The 15609-nt window shown below is 36.4% G+C and overlaps 1 protein-coding gene across 4 annotated transcripts in view; it reads left to right on the top strand.

The window, feature by feature from the left end:
- The window catches only part of LOC106981277 (phospholipid-transporting ATPase FetA-like), a 96346-nt gene that overhangs the window by 18180 nt on the left and 62557 nt on the right, over positions 1 to 15609 (top strand). For all 4 annotated transcript variants that reach the window (XM_053204963.1, XM_015079426.3, XM_053204962.1 and 1 more), the window contains one exon: positions 7084 to 7146. In XM_053204963.1, coding sequence (XP_053060938.1) covers positions 7084 to 7146 — 63 coding nt within the window. The remainder of the gene's footprint in view (positions 1 to 7083; positions 7147 to 15609) is intronic.

Below are 15609 nucleotides of genomic sequence, written 5' to 3'. Positions count from 1 at the left end.
TGCTTTGGGGGAACAGTCCATATTATGTGAAAGGCATTGTAGAAACTGTTTGATATACTTTATATAATCCTTGCAACCAAGGTGAAATGATCATCTTAACATGAGAGATGAAAGACTAAAATTCAGAGTAATTATCTCATTACCAGAAGATTGAACATTTGTTAAGTGTTGGCTCCAAGGTTTAAATTAAGGTCAGCCTGACTCCATTATATCACACTGCAAAGCAATCAAAGAGGAAGGTAGGGGAAGAAAAAAACAGCTAAATGAATTGTTAGAACAAGGAAAGGAAAGACCAAGTATCTCAATTAACTCTATGGTGACCATGGGAATAGAAAAAGACTGAGGTAGCAGCGCCTGGGATGCTCAGTCAGTTGAGCTTCTGACTCTCACCTTAGGTCATGGTCTTGCAGTTTGTGGATTCAAGTCCCATGTCAGGCTCTGCACTGACAGATTCTCTGTCTCCTTCTCTCTCTGCCCCTCCCCTGCTCATATTCTCTCTCTCCCTCTCCCTGCCCCCCACTCTTAAAAATAAATAAATAAACATTAAAAAAAAATAAGAAGAAGAAGAAGAAAACACTGAGGTAAGGAGACAAAATGTCTTCAAATGGTTCCCAGTAGATCCAGCTTTTGTTGGGATTTTGTGCCAAGGCCACATAGAAACCAGAGTTAGGTACATCAAGAAAGGCTGTGTAGGAACTTTGAACTGTGTCTGGCCTAGCTGGAGGTTGAGTTCCATCTGTAAAGGTACATTTTAACTTACTCTAATAATTACTTATCCCAGAAGCATCCAGATATTTTCTAACTTTGTTTTCAGCAGCAGAAGCTACCTTTTTTTTTTTAACTTGAAATATAGGAAAATCCCAGATAAAAGCAGAGCTATTCAAGTTGAGAGAAAGGAGGTGCTCTCCTCTTCCTCCTTGATCCTCTCTACCTTAACCCTATTTCAGTCCCTGAGAAACCTGCTTGCTCTACATAACACCATTTGAAAACCCCTTTTTTATCCTTTTCTTTCTCTATTTCTTTTTTTCTTTCTCTCTTTGTTTTTTAGAGGGTGTGAATTGGGAAGAGGGGCAGTGGGGAGACACACACACACACACACAGAGAAAGAGAGAGAGAGACAGACAGACAGACAGACAGAAAGGGAATCTTAAGCAGACTCCATGCTCAGCACGGAGCCCAATGAAGGATTCCATCCCATGACCCTGGGATCATGACCTGGGCTGAAGGCATCCCTACTTTCTTTTTTCTTCTCTTTTCTTTTCTTTTCTTTTCTTTTCTTTTCTTCTTTTCCTTTCTCTTTCTTTCTTTCTTTCTTTCTTTCTTTCTTTCTTTCTTTCTTTCTTTCTTTGAGTGAGAAAGGGAAGTGACAGGTATTGCCCTTTATTATAGATGAGAAAAGCTAGAAAATTGAAGGAAAAAGTAATTTGCTTTAAGTACAAATAATTTAGGAATTCAGCTGAGAATAGAACAGAGATTTCCAAACTCCCTATCAGTCAGTGTTCTCTTTGACCCTTGACTCCAATTATAAAACAAATAAATTTATTTAAAAGAGAACATAAATTCGATTTCTAAAATTCCATTCAACACACATTTGTTAAGTACCTATGTGTGCAAAACTGTTAAGACTAAGTAAATGTTTCCTTGTTTTTATAGAGTAAAAAAAATGGAAAATAAACCATCTGAAAGCATCATTTTATTACTTAATAAGCATATTTACTGCTTACTTTGTGAGACTACAAGATTATAAGCACCAAAAGGAGATTGTGTGGACTGCAATATTTGGTCAGACCCAATTTAAAGCTCACTCTAAGCAGAAAAGAAGGGTTTTTGTAGCACACAATTGCTTTACAAAACCTGCCTTATAGACTAAGCAGGTAACTCCTGTGGAAGACCCTGAGTGTGAACATAGAAGCAGTAGCTAAAAAACTGTAGCATTTTGTAGGTTCCTTTCTACCCATTTTGTATTTGAAGTTTATTTTATATTAATCTTCAGCTTTTTTTTGTTTTAAACCACCTGAAACCAAATCCAAATTAATTGAAAGGTTATCAGAGGTCCATGAATCACCTTTGGAAAAAGCAGTTTGTAAATGAGGGTGCCAAGACTCACCCCATTTTCTCTATGTAGAGGAAACAGTAGGAAAAAAATCCACAACAAAGGAATGTGGCAAGTTCCCAAAAGCCAAGAAGCTATTAGAAGTAGGAAACTGAAGGAAGTTTAGTCATCTAAATGGCATCATAGACTAGTAGATGTTTCAACATCTTCCCACCGCCCCCCTCCCCGAGGTTTAAAGAAGATCCTTGTTCTAGAGTGTTTTCCTGTCAGAAAATAGTTGTGATTGAAATGAGGTAAAGCGGGGACTGTGAGAAGAAAGGCAGAGTGTGGAGTGCTGGTGGGTTTTGGACTGTGCCTCTTAAAAGTGTTTTGGGAGAAGACTTGCTTTTTTTGTATATGTGCCTCTGTTGCTTTAAAAAAAGAAAACTTTTGTTAGCTTTGCTGAGATTCATGTGATATAAATTGGGATGGGAGAACCTTGATTTCTGGAGTAACTGGAGATTTGTGCATTGGATATAATAGCTAACTCTGAGAAACCTTAATGGAATAGACTGAAAGCTTTCATGATTTTATATGACAGTCTGGGAGAAACACAGCTCTTAGCGTTAGTCAGGTAATAGCACATCTGCCTCTGTATGAGAGTCCTATCGTCAGGTTCCTTTGTTGATGAAGAGCTCTATTCTCTGGAAGACAGATTTGTTCATTGAGAACCGATTAGGATTTGTATGCATGCAGTCTATGACATTCTAGTACTAAGTAAGAGTCATTGGCTATGCTGGTATCACAAATATGCCATTGCCAGACTTCACTGTATTTATTATAGTTATATAGCTTTCAGATTGAGATAAATATAAACTTAAAGACTTGCTGTAAACCTTTATACTAAATAAATTTTCCAGGGTTTGTGTGTGTGTGTGTATAATAACTGTGGGTAAATGCAGGATGCTGGCAGCATAGAATCACAGCTGGGGCTTGGAGGAAGTTGAAGTTGGTTTGTACCATTTTGCCAGTTGGAAGACTGAGAATTGGTAGATCAATACTCAAGCCCTAACTCCAAGTTTCAGTAATATTGTTTTCATTTCTATGTTATGTGATTTAGTTCAAGGTCTAGGCAGCTTGGAGATTATCAGCTGAAGGTGGGACCTGTTATTTCTACCTTTAGATTCTCATGTCCAAATCCTATAACCATGTCTTATAGAGCTAGTGCTATTCCTTGCCTTCTCTTTGATACTTCTTATGAGTCTAGAGTTTTTCAACCTTGTTGTTAAAATGTGATGAGCCTTCTCCCAGATGTTTAGTAATTACAGAGAGAAAAATAATAAGTTTAAGGTGGAGAGTTCTGGCAGACACCATCTTAACCAAGCAATCTAGGTTCATATCACCAGGAATACACATGATAGCATGTATCTCCTGATACATGCACTAAGAAGGGCATATCAGACAAACCCGAGTTGAGGCACATTCTACAAAAAAATTGGCCAGTACCCTTCAAAAGTGTCAAGATCATGAAATGCAAGGAAATAATGAGGAACATTGACAAATTGAAGAAGACATACAGCTAAATGCAATGTAGGATCCTGGAGCCAAGAAAAGAAGAAGGAGAAGGAGAAGGAGAAAAGAAAAACCAAAACAACAACAACAACAAAAAAAACATTAGTAGAAAGAATTGTTTTGTACTTCAGTTTATAGTGTTATACGAAGGTTAATTTCTTAGTGTATAATTATTCTATTATGGTATATAAGATGTTAACATAAGAGTAAGGGGGGGTGAAGGGTATATGGAGATTCTCTATAGTGTTTTTGCAACTCTTCTGTAAGTTTAAAATTATCTCAAAATAAAATTATTTTTTTAATGTGGTGACCAAAATTGGCTTTTTCTTTCAATAAGGGTTATTAAAAAATTACTCTCCTCATGAGTAAGATAGAGTATTTCCTATAATTGGTGTATTCACTTTAATTTTTTAGTTCTTTTGTAATTATGTGTTGAATAGATATAAAGTTTACAACAAATGTATAATTTGTAAAGAGTAACAATAACATGAACACAAGTGTAGCTTGAAGCTCTCAGTATGCCTTTTCCATTCTCCCTGCCTTCTCCCTAAACTTTTTCCTGAATTTTGTACTTTGTATTCTCTTGCTTCTCTTTACAGGTTTACCTTGAAAATATATGTCCCTAATGATATAGTTTTGCATGATTTTTAACTTTATGGAAGTGGAATAATATCATATGTATTCTTTTTCAATTTTCCCCCTACATATTATATTCCTAAGATGTTATCATGTTAACGTATTTAACTGTATTTCCTTCATTTTCATTGCTATGTAGTTTTCTATTATAGGAACATAACACAGGTTACTTCTCTATTCTACCATTAATGGCTATTTGGTTAGTTTCCAATTTTGCTGTTATGAGAGTGCTACCATACACATCTTTGTATATGACATATTATGAGAGTTTCCCTAGGGTGTATACATAAAATGGACTAACTGGGGTATAGAATAAATCCTCATCAACTCTAAGATAAAGCCATATTATTTTCCAAAGTGGTTGCCCAATTTTTAATACCATCAATAGTATGTAAGTGTTCCTTCCAGTGGTTCTACTTTCTCTCTAGCGCAATATTATTAGACTTAAACTTTTTTTTTTTTACCAGCTTAGTGGGCATGTATATAGAAATTTTAAAACATTGCCATTTATTGATTGACTACTTTGAATCAAGTACTCTGGCAGACATTTTCATACATTATTTAATTTAATCCTCTCATAGCTCTTCTCAGTCTGGTGGAAGAAGCTAATGTATTTAGTTTGCAATAACATAATTACACCTCTCTCTCTCTGACACATTTATTCTTTAGTGGGTCTTTCTCCATCTTGTGTGTCCCTAATTTATTTCCTGTTTCTTTTTTAAAAATCTCATTGTAGAAGAAATTTGAGGGAAGGATCTCTGGTTTCTAAGTGGTTAATAGCATGCTCCAAGTCACATTGTCATTAATTAGTAGCAGAGTGAAATTAAACCTGGTTCTGTAGCTCCTAATGTTTTTTCTTTTCTTTTCTTTTCTTTTCTTTTCTTTTCTTTTCTTTTCTTTTCTTTTCTTTTCTTTTCCCTTTTCCTTTTCCTTTTCCTTTTCCTTTTTCTCTCTCTCGCTTCCCTTCCCCCCCCCCCCACATTCCATTTCTTCCTCCCTTCCCTCACATTCTTCTGCTCCTCCTCTGAGGTTTGTATTTTTTCCCCCTCTCAGTTTAACAGCTTAAATGTACTTTCCAGTTGGCTGCTATGTAATATGATGTGCGTGCAGAGTTCCTGATTCTAACTAAACAGTCATTACTCAGGTCTCTGGCTGGCCATTATGTTCCTTATAACCATTTCACATTCCTAGCTATGCTCCTTGTGTGGATTTGGCCAGACTACCCTCTAAAAGCTGCTGGTGGCCCTGCAGGGGTTGGAGAGAAGCCAGGACTTCAGGATATCCCATTCTTGGCTCATCTTTCTTGGCAGCAGTAGAAACTCAAGCCTACTGTGGAGGTGTACGCAACTAAGAGTAGAACTGGGTGCCTAGAGAATGGTGATATTAGAACTGCTAACATTAGTTAGGAGAACACAGGTTCTTTTGACAGAAAAAAACAGACTTTAGGTTGGGATACAAGCCTTGTAGCCAACAAGCACAAAGTAATTTTGTTTAGCCTGCATAATATTTTCTTTTCTTTTTTTTTTTTTTTAATTTGGATGCATGCACTCTCCAATTTGTCACAGTACCCAGTATTTCATTTCCTGTTGTTTTACATCTAACTACCTGCTATTAACTTCCTGGCTCCTAAAGGTATTTGATGGAACCCTGCCTAGATTATTGAAATATGAATTTTATCCTTAATGAAGTCACTTGGGCCTCACAGAGAGCAGAACTGGAAGATACATTCTTATTCCAAATCATAGTTGTCCAGCTGGTTGTGCTTTTTCCTGATAGCTGAACATCTCTTAGCTGGACTTTTACTTAGAGTTTACATTTCCCTCAAGATATGAGTTTTCCCCCCATCTAATCTTATTTGGGATGATTAAGATGAAAAGACTTTTCTAGTCTTGGCTTATCCACACTTGGTGACTTGGGAGACCTGAAAGAAATTGATTAAAATAAATATACTTTATTCGCCTTTTCTGGGTTGAGGATAAAGAGAAAGAAGGGGAAAAAAAGCAGGGTTTTTTTGTGTAGAAAACCAGGTGTCAAATATTTTATTTAACTCATTAATTAATGCGATAATCAGTAAGATGTTAAGATCAGTTTAAATGAAAGTGTAGAAGCTAAGTATTTATAGGCAGTTTAATGAAGAAAGATTAAGATTTCTGAATTATACATAAACCTAATTGAAGTCCTAAAGTTCACAAGTCATAACCTTTGGAGTTATGTTTTTCACAAGACATAAAATATTTGTATCTCTATGGGATAAAAATCTATAGAAAACTAACCAAAGGCAGGGGTGCCTGGGTGGTTCAGTTGGTTAAGCGTCTGACTTTGGCTCAGGTCATGATCTCATGGTTTGTGGTTCGAACCCTGTGTCAGGCTGTGTCTGAGAACACAGCTCAGAGCCTTGAGCCTGCTTTGGATTGTGTTATCTCCCTCTCTCTCTGCCTCTCCCCCACTCACATTCTGTCTGTCACTCTCTCAAAAGTAAATAAACATTTAAAAAATTAAAAAAAAAAAAAACTAACCAAAGGCATAAACCCAGAACTTCACTAAGAGATCACCTGGTAATTCTTTTGCTTATCTCCAATGATCTGTCTCAGATAATTTTTCTGACAAAGTGTAGTCATCAGCTCAGACTTGGTTGACAGAAAGTAGAATCTGTTTGCCAAGCTTTGAAAATATAACTTTATGATGAGAACATACGAAATGAATTCTAAACTTTAGCATATGTGTCTTAGAGGTAGATTATTTTGGATTTTTGAGAACAAGTACCAAGTGTCTTAAGCACATGTTTCAGTGAAATGGTATTGGCATGAGAAATTTTATTCTGAATCTTTTTATTTCCTTTACAGAAATTCCATGGAATTATAGTTGGTACTACTGTGCAATGTCTCTATTTGAAAGGCAAGATGGAGGTAGGTAAACTCAGTAAATATTTACTCAGTAAATAAGTAAGTATGTATGTCATTTTTATTGCTTCTAAAAAGTAAGTTGGTATGCGTGTGCACCCATGTACATATAAACAGATAAACAGACTGGCCACCATATCAATCAAACCACGAATCAATGAAACCTCCAATCTACCAAACAACTGAACAAGAAAGGAAATATACCTTGCAAAAGTAAATACTTTGTACTTACAAGTATAAGCTCCACTGTTTTGTTATCTGAGAATTCTAATTTGAGTAGTTCTAATCTTATCTTTTGTTCTTTTATTTCTACTTTTATTTTGTACTTTTATTTGGAGGTCCACCAGAAAAGCTTGTGTTCCTTTTTCTCTCCCCATCCTTCACAACTGCCTCATGCTAAAAAGAAGTGGTCAGTGTGAAAAAAGGTTGCTGAAACAGATAAGGTCATCCTTTGCAGCCTCTCTGTGGACAGAGCAAATAGGTCTGGCTATGGTGTGAGGGAGGATTTCCATACCACTTCCATGTTCTCCTTTGGTGAGTCCAAGTACTAAAGGGAGCTGAGGTAATCACACCCAAGCCTGACATGAGGAAAAAAAATTTTCTGACATAAAATTTTCAAAAAGGAAGCCAGAATGTAGTTCTATATTTAGAACTGCCTGACATGAAAAAAATTTTTTTCTGACATAAAATGTTGAAAAAGCAAGCCAGAATGTATTTCTATATTTAGGCCTTCTTTTGAGGAACGAAAAAAGTGAAGAGAATGAAATTAGGTCACTGACTTCAGGCCACACTAAACCTTTTTTACTTTCTGTCATTGTGCAGTTGTCCGATTCCTGGAGAGAACTTATTTCAAGGGCATGAGCCCTAGTTCCAGAAAGAAGAGTTCCGTCCCAAGGGCATAGGCTTTAGTTCCAGGAAGAGGAAGTTAGGGAACTCTCAACTGAGGGAAAAACCAGGGAGCCCTTTACTACTCTCAGAACTGCTAAAGGAAAGAAGGCTGAGGGAAACAAACTAATGGACCAGTTTCTCCTACATCTTCTTATGAACAGAAAATATAGAGAGCAGAATACTTTAGGGAGTAGTAAGTTCAAAGCAAATGAGGAATGTGGCAACCATCAATAAAGACTGATTTACTTATTCAACAAATATTCATTGGTCATCAAATGAATGCCGGCCACCGGGCTACATGCTGGCAATACAATGGCAACAAAACCAGACAGAATCCCTGCTTTCATGAAGATTATGTTTTAATGAAGGACAGCCTTGAATTAAGTCATAGCATGTTAAATAATAGCACAGGGAAATATAAAATTACAGCTACAATAAGTGCTAGGAAGTAAAGATCGTTTGGGAGACATAGTGGTTCAAGCATGGATTCCGGAGCCATACTGTTTAGGTTTGAATCCTAGTTCTACCACTTACTCTGTTATCTTGAGAAAATCTCTTAATTTCTCTATGCTACAGCTTCTCATCTACGAAATCAGGCTATATGTAGTAGTGCTACCTCGTAAGTATGTTGTGAGGATTAAGTGAAGTAGTATTTGTAAAGAACTTAGGACACTATCTGGCATATGGTAAACACTAGGTAAATGTTTATGTAAAAAAATACAGGAACTTTGATGGTTTTGTTGTTGTTCAAGAAGATAATTTAGAACTTGAATATTTATAAATATGGGTTATTTCAAATGTCCAAAGTTTTACTAGTGACAAATAATTGAAATCAGTTTCCCTGGCCTAAATCCCTTGAAGTAAGCTAGGCCTATCTACTATAGTAGAGTTACTGCTTGTGCTGTTTTGAGCAGTGAGCAACTAGTACTGGTCCATCTAGGATGTCCTTTTAGCTTGAGTTAATAACGGTGGCAAACCCAGTAATTTGGCCTCTGCCCTTTTCTAGGCTATCAGCCTCTTCTGATTAGAAAACTTATAGTACCTAGAGTGAATATTGACTGGTTCTAGCATCTTGCTTATCTACCCTCTCCTTTCTATGTTTTCTACCGCTTTCTTAGTTCAGGCTCTCATCATTTTGAAGTGTTGACTATTATGGCAATATTTTAAGTCATTTTATGAATGCAATCTGTTCTTCTGTAAATTCATCATATTAATTTTCTGAAATTCCAGCTCTATTGGTTTTTTTGTTTTTGTTTTTTTTTTCCCTGCTCAAAATCTTTCTGGGATTGCTTTTCAGGTAAGGTCATCAACCTAACATTGAAGACCTGATTTTACAGTCTTTTCTCCTGCTTTCTTCAGACTCTTCCTACCTCTGTACTATCATACAACCTGTCTGGCTTCAGTACCAAACTTTTCATTAGGTTCTTCTTCCTGCCTAGATACCGGTCTCCTACCTTTATATTGAACCTATATTCATCTTTTAGGTTTAGTGCAAGTTTTTCTCCATGAAGCTTCTTTCACCAGTTCCAGCCACCAGCCTCCCCTGCCCCCATCCTCCACATCATCTTTCCTTCTTGAATTCTTACAGTGTTTTCTGCAGTTTTTAAAAATAATAGCTTTATTGAGATATAACTTATATGCCATCAAATTACCTTTTTAAAGCATAAAATTTAGTGACTTTTTAAAATGTTTTTTATTTATTTTTGAGAGAGAGCATGAGCGGGGGAGGGGCAGAGAGAGGGAGGCAGAGAATCCAAAGCAGGATCCAGGCTCCACACTGGATCAGTGCAAAGAGCCCCAACGTGGGGCTCTAACTCATAAACTGTAATATCACGACCTGAGCAGAATTCAGATGCTCAACCAACTGAACCACCCAGGCACCCCCAGTTTAGTGATTTTTTAATATATTCATAGAATTGTGCCACCATTACCATAAATTAATTTTTGAACATTTTCATGTCAAAAAGATACCCCATACACATTAGCATTCATTCCCAATTCCTGCCCTCCCCAGCCCCTACCAACCACTAATTTACTTTGTATCTCTATTGATTTGCCTATACTGGACATGACATAAATAGAATTATATAATGCCTGGCCTTTTGTGAATGGCTTCTTTTGCTTAATATTTTCAAGGTTCATGTTGTAGCATATATCAGTACTACCTTCCTTTGTAAGACTGAATACCATTCCAATGTATGTATATACCACAATTCATTCATCAGTTGATGATAGACGTTTGGGTTGTTTTCATTTGGGGGCTATCATGAACAATACTGCTATAACCATTCACGTATAAGCTTTTGTGTGACCCAAGCTTTCTCTTGGGTCTCTCCAATTCATTTTAAGTCTTATTTACATCCTATCTTGAATTGATGCTTTACTGTTTGGGATATATATTGTGTGGTTCTACTAAATTGTCTGCCTAGAACAGTGCTTACAGAGTTTCCTCTGTCCTGGAAAGTATATATGTATATGTTTACACATAAATACTCTGCCAAGGATATACGCCAATCTGTTAATGGTGGTTTCTTTGGGGAAAGGGAGAAAAAGGGAAAGGAAACTTATTTTTTCTCTTTATATTTCTGATTTTAGACTTTTTATGGTTAAAATACATTTATGGGTTACTTTGGATTATTTGAAAAATCATTAAAGAAAAAAGTGTAATCACAAAGGGAAGTCAGAGAGGTTAAAAGAAAAGGACAGAAAAAAAATGGGAAAAACAGGAGGAGGGGGATAGATACTGTGGCATTTAGAGCAGATACTGTGGCATTTAGAGCTTTAGTAATGGAATCATATACAATACCACATTTAAACAAATACAAAAAGTAGACATCTATGATGCATCACTCTGAACATAGTACAAACTATTGAATTGTACATTTTATTTTGGATAGGTGAATTGTGTGTATAGCTCAATAAAATTATTTAGAATAAAACAGACATCTAAAGTTTTTAGAGTTAGTTTGTAGAATTATGTTTCTTTAGAAAATTTAAAGCAACAATTGAACTAATTTTTAGGAACTTTCCCTGACCTCAGGAACAGGAGCAGCCAGATAAAGTACATGATGCCCAACTAAACTTGAATTTTAGTAAAAACTGAAACAAATTTTAGAATAAGTATGTCCCATATAGTATTTGGAACATATTTTGTTTTTGTATTTTTATTTGCTAAATCTGGCAACCCTAGACAAAGAAGATTAATTTTGAATCTCTTAGAGTGAACTTGCTTCTTTAGCGTTACCAGGATTTACAATTAGATCCAGCTTTGTGTGAATGGCCTTTTGTTTCTAACTAATGGCCTTTATTATAAGTTTCCCAATCTCTCATCTCCTATCCCAGGAAGATTTTATGATTAGGAAGCCATGAAAATGATATCTAGCAGTTCAATCAAACATGATTGATTTTACCTTTAATAAATTGATTTATTGATAAATTGATTTATTGATAAAAAAAATCATGCTAAACTTTGCAAATGATGTCAGAGGGGCAAAGTACCATTCCCAACTTCCATCTACCTAGAGTAATATCTTCCTTGAAAGGAAAGGGAAGAAACCAAAGGTCTACAAGAGGAATAGTGGGTAGGGCCTTTAGTTTTGATCATATCCTGAATTGTAGCAGCTGACCAATGTTCTGTGTTAATAAATTAGGACTTGGTGGGGTGTTTTGTTTTGTTTTTGCTTTTATTACTATTTTGATTTTCTATTTGTTTTATTACTATTTCATTTTCTTTTATCACTATTTGATTGTCCTTTGAGCAATTCTAGCCTTATTTCTGCTCAAGTCAGACCCAAGAATTAGTGAAGTTATGGAGGAAACGGGAAGAGGCAGAGGTACCAGAAGAGTTATAGTAGCTCAAGAGCTGGACTTTTCATGACATTCAGGACTTTAGTGAGCTTCCTCTCCAGGTTGTTTTTTTTTTTTTAATTGAAGAAAATGTGATTTTATTATCAAACTTTCAAAAGAATTCCAAGTATATTACAAAGAACATCCATATTCACCTCACCCAGATTCCTAATTGCTATTATCTTATCACATTTGCTCCATCCGTGTATGTATGTGTGTACATACTACATATATTTATATATAATAATCAGTTGTTTTGTGAGCCTTTTGAGAATAAGTTGCGTCCACGATACCCCACCATCCCTAAATACTTCAGTGTATATTTCTCCACATTGAGGATACTTTGCTGCTTTAACTACCATATAATCCTCCAAGTTAGGAAATCAGCATTAATATAACATCATCATTCAACCTCCATTTAAATTTCACCAACTTCCCTAATAGTCTTTTCTTCCTTTTTGACATACTGCACCTTCCAGGAACACATGCTCCTGTTGGCTCTTCAGCTTCCTCCAGTCTGAAACTGTTCTCCCTTTTCCCCTGCCTTTTCAGGTCCTCAACAGTTTTACCTCTTTTTTTTTTTTAAACTTCATTTCTTTCTTTTCTTTTCTTTCCTTTTCTTTCTTTTTTCTCATTTGAGTATAGTTGACACACAATGTTACATTAGCATCAGGTGTACAACATAGTGATTCAACAGGTTTGTACATCATGCTCTCTTTACCACAAGTGTAGCTTGCGTCTGTCCCAATATGTGGATACATTGATACATCACTTGTACAATATAATTGACTATATTCCTGATGCTGTGCCACTTATTCAGGAAATGCAGGCTTCCTGTTATGGGATGTATGAGTCTCCAGGTTCTTTTTGACACTGCACTCTACCCACCCTCTTCAGCCATGCTGAATATCCTTCTGTTTGCTGACCTTAGCCTAGAAAGATCAACAAAGAATTAGCTGAGGTTTCTCTTCCAGCCCAGCTGTTCTGTGATTATGTAGATACTCCCACAAGGAGGAGGTGATTATCCTCCATTGGAGGGGTTTAGACAGAAATCTGACCACAATTTAATAAAACATGTTTTCAAATATCAATTCACTTGTGTCCTTTTTCATTCAATGAATCTTCATTAATCCAAGGCCTAATGCTGAACTAAGTAGTGGAATACAGAGATTTAAAGACAAAATTAAAGGAAATATATGATCTGTACCTTTAAGTAGCTCTTTGCTTAGTGGGAGAAGATGGTATTATAAATAAATATGAACCTGAAACATAATGAAGTAGTGATGAGAAAACAAATGAGCTACTGCTTATTCTGCAGGACTACAGACCCCAGCCTTGCTTATGGTGACTCTCTGCTACGTCATTTAGCTAATCTATGTACCATTCCTCAGATGGGAATATCATCTGTTGGCTAAACTCCAGATATCTAAGAGATGCAGTCTGGAGAGAGGAAGTATAAAAATTTTTGTGTGTAGCCAAGACTGGAAGTCATATGGTTAGCTAAATTTACTGGTAGCTATATAATGTTTCAAATTATGCTATTTGACCACAGTAGGATAAATTGTGATCATTTGAAATCTAAGAAATACGAGTTTTCCTAAAGTGAACTGACTCCAACTAATCTGACCAGAAATTACAGAAATTGGCCAATTATCCTTCACCTGGCAGCTATCCTTACTTCTTTTTTAGAGATGGGAAAATTTCAGCTACGTACATTAGGTTACTTGGGTGAAATCACCTAGGCCGATTGATCTAGAATGACAATAAGGGGTCATTGCTGAGTTTCTCCCACTAGCACTTGGGCTTAAATGATTTAGGAGTCTGGCAGTGTAAGGAGAGAGCACGTAACTAATCTATGAGACTTGTACTCCTAAAGATCATCTCACTGTTCCTCTTAGCTGGAAAATTCCATTTGTGATTGAGTTCTCACTGTGAGCAGGGAGATATTTGCTGAGATCATCCTAAACCTGATTGCCACCTGGCCAACTGTCCTTCCTCTCTTTTTCTCCCTTCCTCCTTTTTCCTCCTGGTTACTTTCTTTTCAGTGTGCCTCTTTCTCTAGTTGTCTCTTATAGAGCTCATTTTCCTTTTTAGTTTCTGCCACTTCCTTGTCTGGGCTAATCTATAATCTTCTGTAGCTTTAACCACCTAAAACCTGAGATTGGATTACATCAAGATTGCAAAAGAGCTAAGTTTATCACCCTGGCATTTGAATCAAAACATTAAGACGGAGGCTGCTTCTATTTTGACACTTCTCTTCTACTACCATCCCACCAAAGGACTGAGTAGAGTTCCCCTCACTGGACTGTGGCTTTTTCTACTGGCTAGATTAGCTTTGTACATCCACAGGAGATAGCTGAAAGTTCAAAATCCATTAGGCACAGACAACTGTATCAGTGATGGTTATGGAATCTCCTTGACATAGCATAAGATAAAGGACAAAAAAATATTTAATGAGCACTTTTGATGTGTCAGAAATTATATAGGCACTTTATAGTTTCCCTCTCATTTAACCCTCACATTAGCATTTTAGGTAAGACTTTATTACCCCATTTTACATATGAGGAAACTAAAACCCAGAAGTAGAAAGTGACTTGCCCTATTAACAATTTAGTCACAAAGCCCAGTCTAGAATAGCCAAATTTTTCTAAGCATTTTTATATATCAAGAATTGTTCTAAAACAATGCTTTGTATTCCTTATTAATCCTCACAGTAACCTTATGAGTAGGTATTATTATCATTTCTATTTTACAGACTAAAAAAATGAGTCTCAGAAAGGTTAAGTAACTTCCTCAAGGCTACATAGCTGGTAAGTGGAGGATTGAGATTTGAACCCTGGCAGCCTCAGTTGCTCATGTCATTAACCCCTGTTGGAGGCTGCCATAGTTTTAAACTCTAGGTCCACTGCACATTTTATAATACCAAGTGGCCTGGCTTCACCAGTATTCTGGCCCTTTCAGTTCAATTATTTTACCACCCACAGTCCAGCTCTCATCTCAGCACATGTCCTTTTGAAACTAGGCCTTCAATCCACAGACTGTAAACTAACCCTTTAGTTACCAAAGATAGACACATTTTCCAGTTACCAGAGGTCCAGCTAGGTGTTTGTCTCCTTGAATTCCATAGCCAGAACCTCTTTAATGAGACTGTCTCTTAGACTTTCCTTGTCTAAGCTAATTTCCAGTCTTCTGTAGTTCTAACCTCTCATCCATAATTCACATTTTGTCACTCTTGTTTCAGCCAAACAGAAATGAACTTTGACTTAACAAGTAACGGGGAAAACACTTAGTCATCCCCGTCTTTTCTCAATGGTATTCACAAGCCCTAGAGAATCTTGAATTAATCTTTTATTAATCAGTCTGATAACTGTCTTCCTGCCTTTATTATCTCAAAGATGACTTTCTTTCCTTCAGCTTGTCTTCTATCTCTCTCAGACCTTGAATTTCTTCTCCTAGATGGTTGTGCCAACTGATGTTTTAAACCACTTTTCTCATCATTCCTGCTTTTCCTTTTTTAGTGGTGTCTTATGAAATCTGACTTTCTAGCCCTCAATTCCTCTTCCTTTCCTGATGGAAATCCTCCTTTCTTTTCTTCTTTCTCTTATTTCATGGAAGATCCGGTATCAATGAGCCAGAACTATGTAAAGGTTAATCCTGCCCCCAATATGGAGTTTCAATCTGTCTCCACCAGCTCAGGCTCTGAACTTTGGGATCTACCTCTTTTACTCGACTCTT

This window comes from Acinonyx jubatus, chromosome D4 (genome assembly GCF_027475565.1).
Source record: "Acinonyx jubatus isolate Ajub_Pintada_27869175 chromosome D4, VMU_Ajub_asm_v1.0, whole genome shotgun sequence".
Classification (NCBI taxonomy): Eukaryota; Metazoa; Chordata; class Mammalia; order Carnivora; family Felidae; genus Acinonyx; species Acinonyx jubatus.
This window is presented reverse-complemented; position numbering and strand designations above follow the sequence as displayed.